The 22,895-nt window shown below is 36.1% G+C and overlaps 1 protein-coding gene across 2 annotated transcripts; it reads right to left on the reverse strand.

The window, feature by feature from the left end:
- Positions 1 to 3,179: 3,179 nt before the first annotated feature.
- On the reverse strand, positions 3,180 to 21,606 carry LOC131941719 (BAI1-associated protein 3; the record flags this gene model as incomplete). 2 transcript variants are annotated; one of them, XM_059301179.1, is given in 24 exon segments in its annotated part: positions 3,180 to 3,585; positions 4,412 to 4,614; positions 5,549 to 5,672; positions 5,823 to 5,861; positions 6,154 to 6,235; positions 6,345 to 6,428; positions 6,832 to 6,945; positions 7,746 to 7,892; positions 9,428 to 9,496; positions 9,783 to 10,019; positions 10,122 to 10,223; positions 10,570 to 10,644; positions 10,997 to 11,065; positions 11,688 to 11,811; positions 13,358 to 13,524; positions 13,662 to 13,713; positions 14,173 to 14,270; positions 14,467 to 14,523; positions 15,026 to 15,116; positions 15,299 to 15,423; positions 15,580 to 15,697; positions 16,091 to 16,194; positions 16,791 to 16,994; positions 21,441 to 21,606. In XM_059301179.1, coding segments are annotated over 24 exon segments (2,749 nt in total), but the record flags the coding sequence as incomplete, so codon positions are not given.
- Between the last annotated feature and the right edge of the window lie 1,289 nt (positions 21,607 to 22,895).

A 22,895-nucleotide genomic window follows, 5' to 3' on the forward strand; every position in this document is an offset into this window, starting at 1 on the left:
AGCTCAATTCACTGCTTTTTAAAGTTTATTTAATAAAGGACAAGATACTAAGGAGAAAGGTGAAGCCGGGAGAGAAAATGTTAACAATCATTGGTTACCTGTTATTTAAAATAATCACGGTGCTGTTTATTATATTTACTGGTTTTCTTTCTGATCTGTAGAATAAGTGTATAGCAGTCCTTGTATCATATCATTTTTGTTATTAATCTTTCCTGCACCCCGCGTTGGGTTGTAATTAATTAAACAATATAAATATCGTAAACTTTTTGTATGAGTTGATTTCTTTTTTGGTGTGTATGACTACATTTTCTGGGACAGAGTGGTCGAATGGTAGAGCATATGATTGTTAACTCGAAAGTGTTAAGTTCAAATCCGGGTTCAAGTTCACCAGGCTCTGATGGGTACCTGACTTAGATTAGGGAAAGCTAACGAGGCTGACCACACTATACCTTCATATGCAGAGTTCACAGAAGCAGCCAAACTGTACTTTACTAGCCTCCACTGAACATCAGGTTCAAAAGAGAACTTTATTTTTATTTGACTAAATTATTAGGTGCTGAATCATCTGGGATGAGAACTCTTCAGATGAAGGAGTTCTAAAAGTTGTAATAATTTGTACAATCAGATTTCCAGGCATAAGTTCTCTTGACTCAAGTCGACATTTGAAAAATAGTTGAAATAAACAAAAATGGATTCAACATGAAGACTGTACAGATGCGACACATTTATTTGGGTTTCTGGTGTACAAGGATTGTTGACGTGTGTAAAGATAAAATTGGTACAGCGGTGAAAAATAATTTCCACTCATTAAACTCACCCAGTCTTATAGTGAGGTGTCCACTTGCAGAACCTGCTAATTCAGAATGACTTTGCTAAAAATGCTGTTTTCAAAATCTTCTTAGGATTTTGGCTTGTTTTTACTGTTAAAAGAGTAGCTTTAATATATATATATATTTTTTACCACTATTTGTAAAATACTGAAACTGACTTTATTAAATAAGAGTTTCAGTAGATTTTTAAATATAAGGTTGATCTAGCAAGTTGTGCATGTTGACGCCTCGTGTCATCATACAACAAATATCCATTCTTATATCCATTTATAAACCATTACTTACTGGCAAATTATCTCATTATATTCACACAAGATTAATTTATCACACAGCAAAATATTGACATTACAAATTACAATGTAGAGTAGTTGTTCAAATTCTTTGTATACAAGAAAAAAGTATAAGTATTTAAAAAAAAAACTGTATTCACTTGAAAAAACAAAATTTAGAAATACAAATTTTTGAAAACATTACAGTTTTCAAAGTAATTGTTTTTATCAAGACATAGAAGCCTACAGATGGAATGTTTTATTTTGGTTCTTATGAAAATGTATGCACGATAAAATAATGTGTTGAGATTTTTTCTACTTTTTACTACTAGGAATTTATTTTAAAAGCACTACACCTACTTTCAATTTCTTTCAAAAGAGAATTTTTTTTTCTGGACCTCAATATTTTAACTTTAATTGTTTTAAAAATGTGGAGTTAGTTTGCTAAAACTTAAATTGATTTCAGTTTAAGTAAATAACTATTTTGGACCACATATCTAGAAATGTCTGAAAAAAAAAAACCAACAACAAGATTTGAAAGAATCTTAGATTCTACCATTTCATTCCACGTAACAACACGAACCAGTTAAAAATATCAGTTAAATTAAATATCACTCAAGTATCACAACTCAAACCCATATTTAAAAATCATTTTTTTCTCCCATCAGACAAAAAATTCAGCTTACAATATCTTTTTCAGCAGGTGGGTGATAAATAACAAGCACAAAGACATAAGGGAATATGTATTTACCAAAATTGAAACGTTTTTAACACTAGGTTATTCAGTTCATTCACACTTCTTCGTAGTATTAAGCTGTTAGTAAATAAACATTTATATGCTGTGATGAATATGCTATCTTTCGATTTATAAAATAACAGCTTTATAACTAAAAACTGCTATTTGTGGAGATACAAATAGGGGAATATTAGTAGCCACATGCTGGTGGGGGGGGGGGGGGGGGCGGGGAGAAGTTGCATACATGAAACCATGAATTAAATTAAACCTCTGGATCTGGTACTTTTAATTTCACTTAACAAGAAACAGTCACATTTATTCAGTCACAGTATTAAAGTATTAGTATTAAAGGTGGTCTTCAACAATTGTTCCGCAACCCAATTTGAAAAAAGGTGACGAGCAAGTCTTTTGACTTTTGCTATCCCAACCTAGCAATAAATTACAGAACTCCACAAACATTTGAAATTTTTAACTACATAAATATTAAACAAAATTGTAGTCCCAGACTTCATAAGTTACAGCCAGACAAATAGTTGCGTGCAACTTAAGTTTACCCCTCGCAAGGCAAAGAAAAAAATTGACACAAATCGGCGGAGTAAAAGATGTACAGGGGTCAAGGCAACAAAAAGAGTGTAGCATGCCAGTCAGTAACAAATACTTAAAAACCAAAACAAAATGTTTGTTGCATTAAGATGCGTTGGAACATTTAATACATGGATGAATTTTCCAATGAGTCTTTCTGTATTACAAATTACATATATATAATAATGACGCTTGGCATGTGTACTGAAGGTCAATATACTGAAGTTTAATTATGTTAACAAATCTATTGCAGAAAGTGCTCTTGCTTTTGTGTGCAGATAACTGTGTTTACAACGTCAAGTTACGGCTGTCTGTTACTAACAGCTTGAGTACATTTTTTTTGTAGCAGCATGGATCAATCACCAGCACATGTTGGTAGCTTTTTAAAAGTTCATACAGGACAAACATTTAATAAGAAAAAAGTGTTGTTTCGTAGGATATATTTTATACATTGAAATACAAAAGGTGCATAACAAAATTTAAGGTTCATATAAAATACAATGGACTAACTGTAACTCTTCTAATTTCTCTAGAAATCACTTGAAGTGACTTCCCTTGGGTTTAATTTCTAGATGTTATATCTAAATGACTTGTGATCATCAACTTCAGAAAATTATTTACATGGCATTTGCTCTTACAATATCTGCACTAATACACTTCATATATATATATATATATATATATATATATATATATATATATATATATATATATATACTCACAGTTAAAAAACAATATAATGTCTTGCACACAACTCTTTGATGAGTATTTTTAGAAAAACCAGTATCTTAAATTAATATACGCAATAATTCTCCCAAAAATAGCTTATTTATATCACAATTTAAGCTTTTCTAGAAAAATATTTGTGTGAATTATTAGGTGTTTCATTTAATTTTGCTAAATTGTATTCACAATTTTAATACAATATTGGCTTTCATTCATTTACAAAAAAAAACAACACAATCATTAGTTCAATTATTGATTCAAATTGGAATTGTAGTTCATAAATTCAGTCATATTTTGAGCTTCATTTTGAATTATGGAAATCATAAAGACAACAGCATCGAGGATTATTTTGCCTGTTGCTCTATGAGGCTGCGTTTCTTGATAAATTCCTGTGCAACACTGTCCCATGTCCTTCTTCTCAACACATTCAAGGCACCATGGTCTGCAAGTCAAATATAAATTTAATTTGGTATAGAAAGGTTGAGTTAAAGAAATGAAATAATATTTTCATATGTTTTGTTTAGCTAAAACTAATTGAAAATATGAAACTTCTTAAAGTGATTAAAAAGCTTTAGATTTGTATCCATGGCATCATCTTATGGTGAACTATGAAAATTGTAAACTATGAAAATTGTAAACTATGAAAATTGTAAACTATGAAAATTGTAAACTATGAAAATTGTAAACTATGAAAATGGTAAACTATGAAAATGTTAAACTATGTAAATGGTAAACTATGAAAATGGTAAACTATTAAAATGGTAAACTATTAAAATGGTAAACTATTAAACCTGTCAATCATTAAAAAAGCATTTGTTGGCCTTGACTTCCTATGTGTTTCAAGTTCCATAAAGTGATAATGGCCTACGCTATTTACTAAAAATATTAATTTACAAATGCTTTTATCTTAAAATGGTTTAGGTCAGTGGTTCTTAAACTGGGTTTGATTAAACCCTAGTGGTTCGGTGATCAGTCTCATGGATTTGGTTGAGGTCAAAACATACACAAGACTCAGATTTTGTAAGCGTGGATAATAAAAGTATTGAGAAGGGTTAGGTGAATGCGCATATGAGAATGGTGGAGTTTGGTACCTCTAAAAAGGTTAAGAACCACTGGTTTAGAACCAGCTGATTGGGTAATACTAAATACCCAGATCATCAATATCACTGCAACAAGCAAACCACCTCAGCTATACATAGTTTCCTTCTATACAGCTCCCTCAATAAAACAATAGTTAAAAAAACATTAACACAGCCCCTTGACTTTACCTGAAGCTTTAGGGTGGATGAGGGGGAGAGAAATGATGTTGAGAACATCATAGCCAGAGATTTCCTCCCCTCCCACGCCATGCACATCTGACAAAGGAAGAAAAGCTTCGCCCCCAAAGTCATTTTGGAATAAGAGGTCATGGTCCATTACAGTGAAGGTCAAGGATGCTCCATGCTGAGCACATTGGGATGGCAGGATATGGCTGGAATACAACAAAAGTAATTAAAGCAATCAAATGCATTAGACAAATATTTTTTTTATTGTTGTTGTTTACAGGGCTAGATATTTTAATAGCTGGACTAATATAAGGATTTGCACTACATAAGGTAAGGAATAACTATAATAATCGTTTTAAACCCATCTCCTGATAATGAGAACACAAAGTGCCATCTCCTCTCTATAACATCTTTAACTCTATAAAACATGAACAAGTTTTACATCACTTTTTAAAAAAAAAATAATAATAAAGAAATACAAATATTTGCTACATCAGATTCCTCACAGCCCCCTCCGCTTGAGCTCATTTTTATAAAATCTAAGGCTCACCACTTTAGTGGGTGATGTAATTTATGAATCCCCAGGGAAAAAGGAGGGTAGGCCGGCCAAGGAAGACATGGAGAAGAACGGTTGAAGCAGAGGCGAAAACTGCTGGGCACACATGGGCACAGATTAAGGGGGCAGCCCAAAACCGAGTCCGATGAAGATGTGTGGTTGCAGCCTTTTGCTCCCCAGGGGCCACAAAGGAATGATGATGATGATGATGATGTAATTTATGAATGATCCCTATGATCCAGTATGATTATGTCTAAAAGATTGTACAAAATACTTCCCTTCTCACACCTGATTGTCCATGGGGCAAGCGAAGTAGAGTTCACCTATTTCTGTGACCTCAGCATATAAAGGGATAGTGTGGTCAGCACCATTCCCAGCCACCTTTACTTTCCTTAAAATGAGTTACGTACTCTTCAGAGCTGGGCGGACTCAAGGATATTCTACTGACTTACACCCTAATTTGAGCTCGAGACTTTCAGGTTAGCAGTCTAGGGCTCTACTGCTAGGCCATGCCATCCCCAATAATTATTAGGTCAGTATGAAAATAACCATAAGATTTAAGTTTTTTAAAAGAATCCACTTACAATTCAAATGACTCTTCAAACACAGGGTTCAATGTTTTCTTAATGATCTTGGTGCTGTGTGTTCCCATCCCAGGGAAAATGTGTTCTGGTGCCAGTGAGACCAGCACATACGGATCACTCAGGCCTGGTTACATAATTATAATATCAATTTGAATGTTTGTTGATGCAAATCATATCCAAATTTTTAAAATTCGTGCAATTAGAATAATTTTTTTTTTCAAATTTAAAATTTCACAACAAAAGTTGTGATAATAAAACAATTACAGCAACCAACCATTAGCATCAAGTGGTATTAAGTCCCTTGCACTAATAACTGAAAGAAAAAAAATATTTTTGAACATTCTTATTCTTATTAATTTTCATTCTGACTTGCATTAGACTAAGTCAGTAACAATTATGTCTGAACAAAATATGATGTTTTGATAATGTGTATAGTTGAATTACATCTGAACAAAAAATTAAGTTTGAATAATTTGTGTAATTGAATTATATCTAAACAAAATATGATGTTTTAATAATGTGTGTAGTGAGGAGAAAGTTGAATTATATCTGAATAAAAAATGATGTTTAAATAATGTGTGAGGTGAAAGTTCAAGGCTTCTCACCTTCGACAAAAAGTATTTGCAAATCAAACTTGTAGACCGCTCTAATACTGAGCACACCAAACTCTGTGTTCTCTGTGTGAGCCTAGGGAAACACAAAACAACATTTTAGCAGATGTCTCACTGTATTCATATACAGCAGACTTAAAAACAGACAGTGTTCATTAGAATATCTACAAAAGTTCACTACTGACCTGTAACTCATTTTTTTCCATGTAGAAAGTTTCAATGAGAGAAAGTGTATCCATTTTGTGCATGGTCAGTTCTTTACGTAGATTCTAAAATATAAAAACATCAGGATTTAAATTACCAACCCTATGACAGGTGTCAATAAAATTATCTTATTCAAACTTGAAACATGTTTGTAATATATTTCTTTTTACAACACAGCAATCATCTATTAAAAAAAAACTAAGAAGGTATTGTAAGGACTTTGGTGAAATTTTTATTTAAAATTTGATATTTTGATAACTACAATTACCATGGGTTCAACATTACTATAGAATAAGTTTACAGAAAAAAAGTTATAAGATTTTTGACAAACTATACATATATTAGTTAAATAAAAGATAAAAGATAAACTTCATATTAAAAAAAAAAGCTGTTCCCTGGCGAGTAAAAACGTTAATGATTAGATTAAATAAAATAAATTTCATTTTTAAATTTTGTGTGTATGATTACCTCAAATGGCTCTATAAGAATAGCTTCCATCTCTAAACCATTTCCATTGGCATAAAAGAAATCAACGAGAAGACTTAATGCTTGAAACATCCTCTGGTAGAACACAGGGGGGCGCTGAGAGACAGGCATGTGATATTATAAATTTAAAATAATTCAGAGACATGAATCAGGAATGGAAATGACTTGTTAAGTAGTGGAGATGGAAAATTGAGAAGTATGTTTTTTTTCCAATATTAGCAGCTACTTTTGGTGAAGTGTAGATGAGATATGAGACCTGGCCAAAATTTGCATACATAGTAAGTTTGGATATGTTGTGAATCCATCAACAATTAGAAAAAATTATAGATATAACTTGTGGGTGGTGGGTAACCTTAATGCTGGTGCATGAATTAATTTGTAAATGTAACGTTTGACACATGTGGATCTACCACTAAAATGGGTATCTGATTAATTTGAAGTAATCCCCATGATTAGATTTAATTTATTGTTGACAGCACTAATACATGACTGATGTTTAATAACATCATTATTGTAGGCCAAAATATAAATATTTTTTAAAACCATAAATGTTTTATTCAATTAGAAGTAATCCTTTTGATTAGGTTTAATTTATTATTGACAGTTCAAACACATGACTGACATCTACATACATCACCAATTTAGGCCAATGTATAAATGATAATTATTATATTTATGAGATATCCAGAGAAGAGAGAATAAAAAGAAGTTGATACCCACTATTTGACTGACATTGTAGGCCAATGTGTAAATGATTATTATTATATTTAATTAGATATCCAGAGGAGAATGAAGAGAAGTTGGTACCCACCATTTGACTGACATCTACATACATCATCATTGTAGACCAATGTATAAATGATTATTATGAAGAATGAAGAGAAGTTGGTACCCACCATTTCCTCCGTGTCCAAAACTTCTCTGAACTCCTCCAGCAGCTCCACCCAGATGGAGGAGAGAATTCTGTCAAAGTTTGTCTTCAGGAGGTTGCTGTTGAGGGTCAGCAAATTACTGTCCAGGTACTCCAGCAAGTCACCAACAGCCTGAAATTTTATGCCACATGGGTTATTTAGAATTTGTCATGAGAATATTTTTAAATAATATACTGTCCAAGGATTCTGTTTTTACTTTTCACTCAGGCATTGACTCTCTTTACAGCAAATTACTGTCCAGGTATTCCAGCAAGTCACCAACAGCCTAGAGGTTAATGCCAAATTGGTTACTCAGATTTTTCTCATGAAAATAATTTAAAAAAATTTACTGTCCATGGATTTTATTTTTCTTTTCACTCAGGCATACCCTCTCTTTACAGCAAATTAGTGTCCAGGTACTCCAGCAAGTTACCAACAGCGTGAATTTTTATGTCAGTTTGGTTATTCAGAATTTCTAAAAAAAAGTTTTTACTGTCTAAAGATTCTGTTAATTTTTTGTTCAGGTATTTTTTTTTATTAATCCCTCTTTATTATACTCCAAAGAGTAGTAAGTCATACAAAGTTTTCATTACTTAATTAGGGCAGAAAAACTATCACCCACACACTGAGATAGATAATTGCATCATTTCTTCCTTGAGTGACTTCTACTTATTTTAAGGTCCCTTTACAAACAAACTACAGTGGGAAAAATGTAGTGCACTTTTCAGCTTGTTTGCTCTAACATGTTTATCTTGGTTGTAATGCATTTACAAATTAAATATAAACAAAACTGACACTTTTTTTCCCAGTGCTAATTGTGTCTTAAAGTTCAGCCATTTTTTCATTAGGATATTTGCATAATTAGTACATGATTAGCAACAATATGTGAATGTGTGTCAGTTAATTAGGCTGGGAGTGAGATAATTAGTGGTCGTGTCAACCAAGTGTAGGCACAATTGTGGCAAATGTTTTTTTTCAAACACAGGTTTAACTCAGTATGGTGGGCAAGTCGCCATGTTTGATACATAGCCATTTAAGGTGCACTTTAAAGGAACATGTTGTTGTGTTAAAGTTAATGAAGACTAATTAACATTATCAAATTTTAGTGAAATAAACTGTTGTAAAGTTTCCCTTTCAAACCTGACGGTCTATGAGGCAAGTGAAGTACAGTTTACTTGTTTCTGTGACCTCGGCATATGAAGAGATAATGTGGTCAGCACTATGCCCAGCCGCCTTTACTCTCCCTAAAGTGAGTTAGGTACCCATCAGAGTTGGGTGGACTCAGGAACGGTCTACTGACTTGAACCCGGATTCAAACTCGAGACTAACGGGTTAGTAGCACAGCTCTCTACCGCTAGACCACTCCGTCCCATAAACTGTTGTAAAGTACAATAATAATGTTTTTCATAGAATTTTTAGATTTTACTTAAAAATTATTTTATGCCACCTCTTTAATATAACAAAAATAAAAGTTGTGTAACCTGTGAATAAACTTTATGGAATAAATAAAAACACAATATTGAACCAATGTTGTTCAACATAATGTATCCTTTTAAACCTGGGATCTGAACTCAAGACTTTCAGGTTAGAAGTTGTATGCTCTGCCATCTGATACTTTATAACTGTATTTAAAAATTATAACAAAATTTAGTAAAGAAAAGACAAACCTCTTCAGCTGGTAAGGATTCTGGAGCCCAATTTAAATGGAAAACATCTTTTTTAATGTCAGGTCTCATCTGAAATTAATCAGATTTTGATTGAAACTGACGCAATATATCCTCTCTTTAGGTTATCAAATACATATCTCCCTTTTATTCTTCATTTGACTAAAAGCCTTTTCAGAGTATCAAATGCTTATCTCCCTTCGTTATTAGATTTTAAACCATTTCAGATTATAAAATGTTTACCTCCCTTCTTTATTAGATACATTTACAAGATAATCAAATTCTTATCTATCTTCTTCATCAGTCACCATTAGACTATACCCCAGATAGTTGACCAGGTCAAAAAACAAAACCTCACCTTATCAGCCACACGGTCCACCACCTGTCTGATTTTTCTGACCATATCCTCATCGGCCTGTTTGATGATGCCTTGAAGTGATGCCTTGCCCAGCAGACCAGTTGTAGCCTCTTTGGGTGGATGTGGGTCATCTCTTGCCAGCTCCAGAGCCTGCTGAATCTCACTGAAGTCCAGCAGAGTTGGCAAAGGTTTCAAGGCTCTGCGCACTTGTTCTATATTGTTTATTGTGATGCAAAGCTGAAGAGAACAATTTAAAAAAAAAATTACCTTAATGCCATAAGTTTTTAATTATTTAACAAATTACATAAATTGTATCTTTTTTTGTTGGAGAGTTCCTACCTCTTCTGTGACATCAAATTGACCCTCATCATCATAATAGCCCATGTCTGTCAACTTAGCATGCACTAAGTCTGCATACAACTTGGCTGTATTGCAAATATCCTGGAATGTAAAAAAAACAACAAATTTGCCTTAAATCTGAAACTATTAATTTCTTACGTAAACCAGACTAAGCTATTTCAAATATTATTAAAATTCATCAAACATACACAAATCTTCAAAATATAAAAATATAGGAACTAGTTCTAGTAACTAGCTGTTATGCTGATTAGCATTTAGAATTCATTCTTTCTTTTCTATCATGATAACATCATTGACACATTTCAGCTAAAATTTACTGAAGTTTATAATAGATTTTGTACTAATATTTGATACTGACATAAAAAAAGAGTTCAACAAGCATAAAGTAAATATAAATTTTAATAATAATAAAAAAATGCCCTTTGACCTCTGTTAGTTTGTAAACAAATGGATACGCTCCCACACGGTCAGGCCAGGCCAGCTGTTTCCAAAACTCTGTGATCTGAAGGTGGATGGATTGGTTTAAAATTTTTGCAAATTATACATTTCTAACATTTATATTGCAGGTGTAATTTAAAAAAAAATTTAAATTTAAAAAAAAAACTACTCTTGGCAATGCAATCATTTATAAAAGTTTTAGAAATAGAAAAAGTTTCTTTTACAGCATGCCTCACAATACAACATACTGTCTTTGTAGAGTTTTAAAAATAGCAACCAATGGCTGTATGACTTGTTGTATTGACGGAAATACTATATGCCTTGCTAAAGCCCTGAATACAAATTGTGTTTGCAAAAGTTTAAAAAGTGTAACAATCAATGGCTGTATGACCTTTGGTATTGACAGAGACACTGACCTGTGTGAAGCAGCAGCAGACATCAACAGCAGACGTGCTGTACTTTACAGCCACATCCACCTGGGCTACCTGCACAACAAAATCTCTCTTAAAACATCCAGTCACAACAGTATAAAACTTGTACATGTGTCTGAAATATTATTGCTAAAGGTTGTTTTTTGTATAACTAATTATAAAAGAACATGGTTGTGACAGATTAATAAGGGGAAATTACCAGAGTTTAAATACATTCTTTTGGCTACCAACTTCCATTAGAAGCCTTAACTACATATTTTATAAATCTCCTAAGAGCTTTATATATATATATATATATATATATATATATATATATATATATATATATATATATATATATATATATATATATATATATATATATCCCCTCATTTTATAAGGCCATTCAGTTTTTATCCTTCTTCTTTTTCTGTGTTCTTAAATGTAATGTTGGAAGGCATTTCCACAAACGCAATTATGTATTACGTGTCAACCTATTATGCACCATATATGCCATTGATTATGATTTCAGCCTGATTATCTTCCTGGATTTGCCTCCATAGCCTTTGTTCAACCAAGAAAAAAACTACAAAGAAGAAGTTTGATTTTAGATTTTTCTCTCCTAGATGGGTTATTTTTCCCAGCTATCGAGCCTCATCTGCAGTGAGGTTCGAACTCATGACTAGTTTTTATCTACCTTTTCAAGCTCCACAGCTTTTTTTATTCTTCTCTCTGCTCTGTGCTGGGCAATGGTCAGCCATTTACTGACCGCACACTTGAACCAGTGATAATAGGCTGGGATAGTGAACTGTTTGATGTCACTGATGAGGGGAGAGTAAATCTATTTAGGTATTTTATATTATTTATTTAGACAAATGTATGAAAATAATCACACTAGGTTTTCAAAACAGTAATAAAGAATTATAATTTGCATAAGCAAAAAGGGGGAAAAAGAGATTTCTAGAATAGAGTTTTTGAAAATAATTTTCTTATATAAATTAGTGAGCTAGATGAAGTAGATCATATTGGATATAAGAAAAAAAGAAAACTTAAAGTAGAAATGAGGCATAGCTTTTTTTTTTAAATAAAACTCCCAAACTGTGATTTGAAATAATGAGAGACATGAATGAACAGTTAGTGTGACACCTGGCTGAGAGGTGTGTGACATTTACCTGGCTGAGAGGTGTGGGACATTTACCTGGCTGAGAGGTGTGGGACATTTACCTGGCTGAGAGGTGTGTGACATTTACTTGGCTGAGAGGTGTGGGACATTTACCTGGCTGAGAGGTGTGTGACATTTACTTGGCTGAGAGGTGTGGGACATTTACCTGGCTGAGAGGTGTGGGACATTTACCTGGCTGAGAGGTGTGGGACATTTACCTGGCTGAGAGGTGTGTGACATTTACTTGGCTGAGAGGTGTGGCATTTACCTGGATGAGAGGTGAGTGACATTTTCCTGGCTGAGAGGTGTGTGACATTTAGAGGTGTGTGACATTTACCTGGCTGAAAGGTGTGTGGCATTTACCTGGCTGAGAGGTGTGGGACATTTACCTGGCTGAGAGGTGTGTGACATTTACTTGGCTGAGAGGTGTGGCATTTACCTGGCTGAGAGGTGTGTGACATTTTCCTGGCTGAGAGGTGTGTGACATCTGGCTGAGAGGTGTGTGACATTTAGAGGTGTGTGAGATTTACCTGGCTGAGAGGTGTGTGACATTTACCTGGCTGAGAGGTGTGTGACATTTAGAGGTGTGTGAGATTTACCTGGCTGAGAGGTGACATTTACCTGGCTGAGAGGTGTGTGACATTAAGAGGTGTGTGACATTTACCTGGCTGAGAGGTGTATGACAATTTACCTGGCTGAGATGTGTATGACAATTTACCTGGCTGAGATGTGTATGACAATTTACCTGGCTGAGATGTGTGACATTTAGAGGTGTGTGACATTTACCAGGCTGAGAGGTGTGTGACATTAAATTAGCTGAGAGGTGTGTGACATTTAGAGGTGTGTGACATTTACCTGACTGAGAGGTGTGTGACATTTACCTGGCTGAGAGGTGTGTGACATTTACCTGGCTGAGAAGTGTGTTACATTTAGAGGTGTGACGTTTACCTGGCTGAGAGGTGTGTGACATTTAGAGGTTTGTGACATTTACCTGGCTGAGAGGTGTGTGACATTTACCTGGCTGAGAAGTGTGTTACATTTAGAGGTGTGACGTTTACCTGGCTGAGAGGTGTGTGACATTTACCTGGCTAAGAGGTGTGTGACATTTAGAGGTTTGTGACATTTACCTGGCTGAGAGGTGTGTGACGTTTACCTAGCTGAGAGGTGTGTGACATTTACCTGGCTGAGAGGTGTGTGACATTTACCTAGCTGAGAGGTGTCTGCTGTAACGTGAGAACTCCTGCAGGTTCATGTACAACTCAAACAGTCCAGTGTTCAGGGTCAGGGAAGGTGTACCCAGGCCTGATGGCTCATGGTGGACATCGTTAGCCTTGAGGATTTTCTCTATGTCCTTGTTCATAGCCTCTCCCAGCTGTGCACCAGTCAAAGAAAAAAAAAATATTTTCATTTTAATTGGAAAATTTTCAGTACCCTTTGCGAAAAAAAAAAATTAGTTCTAATAATTAAAAAATTGTTTTATCTTCTTAGATATAAAATTGCAGCACTCACCAATTTCTCAAACTGCTTGTAAGTCACTTGAAAATAGTGCACATTGCAAAGCCTGTTATATTAAAGTTTAAGAGGCTATCAGTGGCTTTTTGAATGGCAAAGAGGCAACACTATTATTTATTTATACTAATATTTATGTTATGAACAGCTTAAAAACTGAACAAACATTCTACAGCACTAGTTAATGGCTTGTAGATGTTTAATTTTCTTAACATTTGTTTAATTCTAATAACTTTGCAAAGTTAATAATTCAAGGGAGAAAACTAGGAATCTTTGTTTAATACTCTTTGTCTATTAATTATTCAAACCAATTTTGGTTATTAAGTATGCTGAAAATAGCTTTAACAAGCAACAGTGATAGTTTAAAGATTTTTAATTTTCTAAGCATTCTGAAATTCTAACAATTGCAAAAAGTATTCATCTTTCTCCCTTGAATATGTTCAAAGTTGATAAATCAAGGGAGAATACTGTTTAAATTTTCTTAGTGAAGGTTTCTTGACAGTGAACTTACTCTACAAATAGAGGATTGTAGTTATGATAAGCTTTATAAATATCCGTGTTCAACAAATTGCAGAGCTCAATCAGTCCACGGAGTGTGTCTTCATCACCCTGTGGATAAATTGCATTAGTACAGATCATGAAATTCTAGAAAACCAAAAAGTATTTTATAAAAATGTTATATTTAACAATAAAACTGTAGGCCTATCTGGAAATAGTACAGGTTCAATAGAGAACATAGACAATCTAACAGTTTCAGTTTTCAACACTAAAGACAAATCATAAAATAATTTAGCAAATAAATTACCTTTATATGCCCCATGCATGAACTATGAACTCTGTCATACCACTCCAGGGTGCTTTTCTGGAAGTAAAAAAAAAAAAAAAACAATGCTTGAACTTGAAAGATTTTTTTTCCACACAAGTAACTCAAGTTATCATTTATTGAATGCTGTTCTACCAGCCACAATGATAATTAAAAAAACACAACTTGATGCAAATTGTTATAAAATCATGAATTGTTTACTTTTATTTACATTATTATCTCTAGAAAATGTAAGATTTTGATATTTTGAACAAATTAATGAAAGTCAACAAAAATACCACAGACAATGAAAGTAAAAAAGAACACATCTTGGACAGTGAAAGCAAAAACTAAATACAATTTGGCCATGAAATAGAAAAAATGTACCTTAAAACAACGAAAGAGAAAAAAAATACCTTGGACAAGATTAGCAAAAACAAAAGATGGTACAGACAATGAAAGGGAAAAAACATACCTTAAAAATGAAAGTAAAAAAATAGATACCTTGGACAATGAAAGTAAAAAAAAATACCTTGGACAATGAAAGTAAAAAAAAAAATACCTTGGACAATGAAAGTATTTCTGAGTGCAGCTCACTGTGAAATGGGCAACATTTTTTGAATACTTTGAGGCTATGGATTGTTGAGAGGCACCTGCATGATAAAGTTAGTTCGTCTTTTTAAAATTGAACAAAAGTCTGGGAGTTGTATTTTTTTTTGCATGGTTTATAAAAAAAAAAATGTGGATATGGTTGGAGTTTAGTTTCTTAAATAATTGCTGTATTAGTAATGATAAATATGTATTAATGGAGATGAAAAATAGTGTCTCTAATTACTTGAGCATAACTTTTAGTCTTGAGAAAGCAGTTTTATTGGTGGGAGGGAAAACATCTCTCATTTTCTTGAGGAGACTTTTGCTGTATTCTATGAAGTTTGTGAATGATTCGGCTAGTGCTTCTTCCTGATGAGAACAGTACATTCAAATTTTGATAGAACTTTTTTACAATGTTTTTATTTCATTGTAAACATTTTAGATTTGTAAAAAAACTATAATATTGAACAAAGTGATAATAACAGAAGAGACTATTATAATAATTACTTAAAAGGTTTTTTTTACCTCTTCTCTGGAGAGAGCTCCATCATGGTACAATCTGTCCAGGTCCTCTAACAAACCATGTAACAGATCATAGCTCAAAGGATGCTCCATGTGTTTTTTACTGTATGCTTGCCAGCGACTAAATAAAAAAGAAAAATCATGTGATTCTCATTACTCTGCTTAAAACTACAAAAACAATTGAAACAGTAGTTTAATTTTGACAAATATTATTGGAGCAACAAAACTATTGAGAGGTAAAAAAAACAAGTTAATAAATGTTTTAGCAAGAACCAGTAGGGTTTAAAGTTCATCTGTCATTAGTAAGGCCTATAGTTCTAAAATATCTAAAATTAAATGAAAATATCAACCAATTTTGGAGGAAGGGACTAATTTTCTAGGTAGAATAAAATCAGTGTAGGTCCTACTTGTTTGACATTTCTTTTTTCAAATGGCCTTAGGTTACACAATTATAAACCTTTTAAAATAATTTTTATTTTTAAATCTACTCAGCCATTAAATTGCAGATACCTACCAAACTGCTTGCTGAACTTCAGTCACATCTCCTTGTATGGCATGTTGATGTAAAATGGTCCTGGCAACTTGTGGCAAGTCACCTGTCCATTTGTAGGATGCTTCCTGTCCAAAGAGATTACTTTCAACAGACTATTTTAAGAAGAAAAGATTTTCATCAGAAGCAGTTTTAGATCCAAACAAAAAATAATCATTTCCATATATAAAAAGAATGTGTAAGCCCTACTTACAGGGGCGTAGCGAGGGGGGGGGGGGTGCGGGGGTGCGGACCGCAACGGGTGACACCATTTAGGGAGGTGACACCAAGGCAAAAAATAGCAAAATATAGAGAGAAAAACTTGAGGGGGGGTGCAAATCGAAAATTTTAAAGTTTGTCCCCGGGAAGGGTCACATCGCCTCTGGGGGGGGGGGGGGGTGAAACCATTAAGTGCCGCATCGGGTGACACCCGACCTCGCTACGCCACTGCCTACTTATTAAACTAATCTAGGTAAATGAACTTTACACTTTATGATGGGTTGCAGGCCTTTTTTCTTTAACCTTCTGGCTTCAAGTTCATTAAACTGAGTAAATCATAACTTATATAATAATTTATAGACCTAGAGCCATAGGCCCAGTATTTGAAAAAAAAGTGATATCGAAGTATAGTTACTATGTGCTATTAATAGTAAGTGAAAATGAAATTAAAAAAGGCTTAACTAACACTATATTTTCTGAGTTCATATTCGATAAAAATGGACATCAAATCTTCGTGTTGTTTGACGTCTGTCCAGTTGTGGTCTTCCGGAATTCCCCGGTCTTCGCGTGTGGCCAGATTTAGCTTCAGGTGGATCTCCCCTTGGATGTTGGACTTGGCTGACCGCCCTTCCAACTTGTACCACTGACTTTTACCTGTAGAGGGTAGGTCCTGGAAACAGGAAAGAAGAACCCGTTTATAACGATTTTAGACTAAGGCTAGTATGCTGATTGTCTGTATTTAGACTAACATTGATGGGACGGCGTGGCCTATTTGTAGAGATCTAGACTGCTAACCTGAAAGTCTAGAGTTCGAATCCGGGTTAAGTCTTAGGGAAAACAAAGGCGGTTGGGCATAGTGCTGACCACACTATTCCTTCATATACCGAAGTATCCGAAATTAAATAACTCTACTTCATCTGCACAGCTTGGGCAAAAATGATGAAATAAACGACATAGAAGAGTTGTGAAGGCAATGCCTGGCGAACCAATACTAATAATTGAGCACTTTAGATTAGGCCTACTAGAAACGTAAAACTTCATTGGCATAGCAAGTCCCTTATAACTAATTTTTCAAACGCTGAGAAACGCGTCAACTGCTATTTTTCAACTGCTGCGCTTGCCAGACAAATTGCAGGCCTAATAAATTGTTTGAAAAAGTTTTGTGAACGTTCGAAAATTGAAGTTTTTTTTTAAACATAACATTATTGGGAAGTGAGCATCCATCATTTGAAAGACATTGGCTGCAACTTTCTTGACTTGACATTGATTATAGCAATTTTATTAAAGAGAATTTATAGCTTGAAGATAATTACAGGATATTAAAAATGGCTTCCCTCTAAGCAATTATAAAATGTTTGCATTTTTTTAAAAAATATTCGCTGAGAATAAGATATTTAGAAAATATTTTTTAATGATTTGTGTTGAACTTCATGAATGTGTTATAAATTAAAAAAACAAAAACAACAAAATATGAGGCCGGTAACAAAAATGGCAGAGCGTATTTCCTGTCGTTTGGTAGCCCCGGGCATGAAGCGGCTCTGCTCAGGAGCTCTTCAGTCTAAAGTATCATCTGCCAGTCCCGAATTAGTTGATTAGAGTTTGGTCCCCTCTATCCCCAGAAGGCAGCCTTCACATAACAAAACACGAATGTCTCCAAATTGGATGCCCAGCACGTCATTTTCAACATTTTTAAAGCAAAATTGCCGTATTGACAGTGTGTGTGACTGTTCAGAATTGATAATAAAAATACACTAATTGTAAACAGTCAAAAAAAAAAGGAATGCCTTATATTAAAAATCACCAACAAATGCAGCGTTGTGATATTTATAGTGAGAATATGAAAGTTTACGAACTAACGCTTATGGGTCGTCCATAAATGACATCACGTCACATTTGAAGGGGGATCTGTAATTTTGTGACGGTGTATGATGAAAGGGAGGGGGGGGGGGGGTCAGATGGTGTGACGTCATAATTTTTGCATTATAAAAAAAGCAATGTTAAGAAACGATTTTTAGCTTTTTTGCTGATGTGTGACGTCATTTTATGGGGGAGGGGATAGGGGGCTGGCGTTTTGTGACGATGTGTGACGGAGGGGAGGGAGGGGGGGGAGGTAAAAATCGTCAAAAAAAAAAAGCTTGACGTCATTTATGGATGACCCCTTATCGCTTGATTACTTCCTTTTATGTTTTTTTAATATTATACTTAACCTTCATCCAAGCTTAAAATAATTAGTTCAAAAAGTTGTGCCGGCTTTGTAATCCCTTGACGCAATTAGTGGAGGTAAAACTTCCTAGCCAGAGATTTTTCGGCGGAAGCTTTGCCAGGGTCTATTTTTATATCCACCGAAATGAACTTGTCGGAAAAAAAAGTCGCGTAAATAGCGACCTGTTAATGTTTTTTCCGGGAAGGGACATTCACGAGGTCGAAGGCAATTTTGGATGGAAGACAAGAAAATTCTGATGAAATTTAAGATTAATAATAGGAAACAAAGGGACGACGTGGTGGGGTGGTAGAGAGAACGGTTGCTAGCCCGAAAAAAAAGTCTCGATTTCGGATCTTTAAGTCCACCATCTCTGAAGGGTATCTGACTCACGTTATCCAAAGTAAAGGGATCTGATTATAATTATATTTATTCGTTCAATTTATTCAATTACGGTAACAACAGTAGGCGCGGAGGCCTTATAGTGCTGACAACACTATCCTTTCATGTGCGGTCACAGAAACAGGTGAACTCTACTTCATCTGGGCATAACAGGGGAACTTTACTTTTAGGGAACCACGCTGGATGTGTCACTCTAGTTTCTATACAGCATACATTAGGTACCTGCACAAACTGCAATTTTTTAAAAAGCTGTGTGTAGCACTTTTCTTTACTGCTATCTCAATGACGCGCTTTCTATAGCATACAACGTATAGTATAAATCGAGTAATATCTAAACCATATGACACCATTTAGGGGGGACACCAAATAATAAAAATCTTACAATTTACTGCCAGAGCAATTTTTCCCCGTCAAAAATGAGATAGTAAGGAGAAGGGGGGGGGGGGGGGGTGACACCGAACTGAAAATGCAAAATTGCTGAATGGGGTCGGGGTGACATCCTTTAGTTTCCGCACCAGATGACACCCGAGCTAGTGACGTCACTGCGGCGGGATCCTTTTTAACGAATGGCCAGTACGCCAGGGTACAAACATTTTTTATTTATTGTATGTGATTGATGGCATTTGTTATCAACATTCATACGACGACAAGTGCATTCAAAATGTCAAACAGGGTTGAAGGAAAAGCATGATAAAAACTTTCCTCCTAACTACAAAAACTCCCCCCCCCCCACCCCCCTTTGCCCGCCTAATAATTAATGCTTACACGGCTTTACAAAACGCTATTTTTAGCCACGGTCGTGTCTCCCATGAGAAATGTTTGCCCATATCCCATGTTTATTGTGTTAGTCCGGAGCAGGCGAGCTCTGAATGTATAGAATAGCGGGAGAAGAAGCCTCGATATTGTTGTTGTGGAAGGGGGTACTAAATTAGATTTACACCGTGCGCGGTAGAATATGAGACAGCGTCTGATATCTGAGTGACTCGGCGTCATAAATATGACAGGATAGGAGTGAAGGGCGGCGCTGCTGATTTAAGTAGCTTGCTGTCACAAATCTTACTGACTTAGCGTCACCAGTAATTCTGACTGAGTCCTCGGAGATCGGAAGGTAGCGTTAAAATTGGAGTTATTTGGCGTCTCAAATCTCGCTAAATTGGCGTCATAAATATGACTCTATAAGTATAAGGGGGAATGAAATATAGTGTCACACATCATAGACGCTCATTCTTACATAAGAATAAGTAACGAGCACAAATTTAAGCAACACGGCGTCACAAATACCAATGACTCCGAGTCTTGAATCTAGAAAAGTACCCGGTAAAAAAAAGACCGAATCTCGAATTTCCAAATGACTCAGATTGCAGGAGGAAAAAAATCAGCCAAAAAATTGAAACTCGTATAACAAGCTAAAAAAATAATCCTGCAGCAAATTTCGTATTTTTAGAGAGTTTAAAAACAACCACACAAAAAAAGTACAAAGAAAAAAAAAAGAAAAAAAAGGAAAAAAATAGAAAGAAGAAAACAAAAACAACCAAAACAAAAAACAAAACAACAAAAGCCAACCAACAGCAGTGAAAAGATGCCCACCAGCTAGCCTGTTGGCCACCTCCTTTAATTGATTTCCCCCGAGACAAGTTTTATTTCACCGACTCAGAGACACAGAGTGGGAGGCGGCTAATGATCAAAGTTCGTTTAGCTCAGGCTGTTTAGCTGAGGCCTCAGTTGTCACCGGAAATTTTGAACTCACTGTTTAAAAATCTCAACCGTCATGTACCGTATGTAGATAAGGGGTCATCCATAAATGACGTCACGCTTTTTTTGGACGATTTTTACCTCCCCCCTCCCCTTCGTCACACGTCGTCACAAAAAGCCAGACCCCCCCCCCTAAAATGACGTCACACATCAACCTACAACCCCAATCAAAATTGCAGTTGAATTTTTTTTAAAATCGATATTTTTCTAAAATCTTGTCTAAACTATTACAATTTATTAAAACAGGTCGGGCAGGAAAGCTTGTGGTTGCTTTCTTTAGAAGTCCCGTGTTCGAACCCCCGTGCAGTTAGCTGGGGACAGCAACCTAAGTGAGAAAACTCCAAAATCAAACAGCCGCTGCCTTGTTATTTATTCTTGGGTGGATAAAGGCTGTAGAAGAAATTCTAGAAAAAAAAGTCGGAGTCCATGGCATGTAAGGTGCATAACAAGTTGACCACCAATACCTAGCTGGGTTGGGGGAAATCCCGCTCAGTATTATAACTGAGAATGAAGAAAAAAATGAGACGGGATAAATGACAGAGGGGTAGGGAGGGGTGTAATTGACAGAGGGTGGGTAATTGACTCGGGTAATTAACGGAGAGGGGGTAGTGCCCTGCTCCTATTGATCATTTAACTTCATTAGCACACTTGCGGAAACAAAAAATAAACAAAAATATTGTAAGCTATATGTTATCGATCTGTACTGTATTTGTAAAACCTATTCTCAAATCCATGCAGACGACAGACGGTCACGTGACTTACGTCCAGCGGGATGTTGACGCAGCCGAGAAAGTCGTCGATGCTGCTGTCGTCCTTGGAGCGCGCCGACTGCGCCACCTGCTTGAAGAACCGGCCCAGTCCCTTCAGGCCGGAGACTTCGTTCAGCTTCTTGGCGGCCTCTACAACAGAGAACTCGTCGTCGTGGTCCCTGGGGGGAGAGAGAGGGTAACGTGAGGGGTTAGAGGTCAAGGTTCATGGGGGGGGGGGGGAGGAGAGGGGGTTAGAGGTCAAGGTCCCTGGGAGAGGGTAACATGAGGGGTTAGAGGTCAAGGTCACTGAGAGAGAGGGTAACGTGGGGGGGGGGGTTACAGGTTAGGGTTCATGGGGTGGGGGGTATGAGGGGTTAGAGGTCAAGGTTCATGGGAGAGAGAGGGTAACGTGAGGGGTTAGAGGTCAAGGTTCATGGGAGAGAGAGGGTAACGTGAGGGGTTAGAGGTCAAGGCTCATGGGGGTATGAGGGGTTAGAGGTCAAGGTCCCTGGGGAGAGAGAGAGTAACGTGAGGGGTTAGAGGTCAAGGTTCATGAGGGGAAGGCTGAGTATGAGGGGTTAGAGGTCAAGGTTCATGGGGGGGGGACGAGGGTAACATGAAGGGTTAGAGGTCAAGGTCCCTGGGGGAGTATGGGGGGTAAGAGGTCAAGGTTCATGTGGAGGGGTGAAGGGAAACATGAGGAGTTAGTCAAGGGAGAGAGGGAAGTATGAGGTCAAGGTTCATAGGGGAGAGAGAGGGTAACGTGAGGGGTTAGAGGTTTAGGTCCCTGGGGGAGAGTTAGGGTAACGTTAGGGGTTAGAGGTCAAGGTTCATGGGGCGAGAGAGAGAGGGTAACGTTAGGGTTAGAGGTCATGGTTCATAGGGAGAGAGAGGGTAATATGAAGGGTTAGAGGTCAAGGTTCATGGGGGGGGGGGGAGAGGGAAAGATTAGGGTTCATGGGGGAGAGTTGTAATTTGTTGGGGCTAGAGGTCAAGGAAATCGTCGCCATGTCCCTGGGGGAGAGAGGGAAACATAAGGAGTTAGAGGTCAAGGTTCATGGGGTGGAATGAAATATGTATGAGTTAGAGGTCAAAGTTTATGGGAGAAATACGGGGGGGGGGGGGAATATGAGGGGCTAGAGATCAACTTTCTTTGGGGAGAGAAGGAATATGCAAAGGTTAGAGGTCATGGAAGTAATCGTCCCTAGAGGAGGAAATACGTGTGGGCTAGGGGTCAAGTATACATTGATTTCTGGTATTGTAAACAACCATTGGGTTAAAATTTCTCCAGGTGTATGTGTATGCTGTTTTTGTAATACACTGATGTCTAAATCAGGCAAAGTCTTCAGTCACTAGAATCTCACAATGCCACTTTTGTGACACCAGCAGACACCATTTGTAATGTCACCTCTGTGACACCAACAGACACCATTTATAATGTCACCTTTGTGACACCAGCCACACCATT

Source organism: Physella acuta, unplaced genomic scaffold (genome assembly GCF_028476545.2).
Source record: "Physella acuta isolate Inbredline_101_S28 unplaced genomic scaffold, ASM2847654v3 ptg000370l, whole genome shotgun sequence".
Taxonomy (NCBI): domain Eukaryota; kingdom Metazoa; phylum Mollusca; class Gastropoda; family Physidae; genus Physella; species Physella acuta.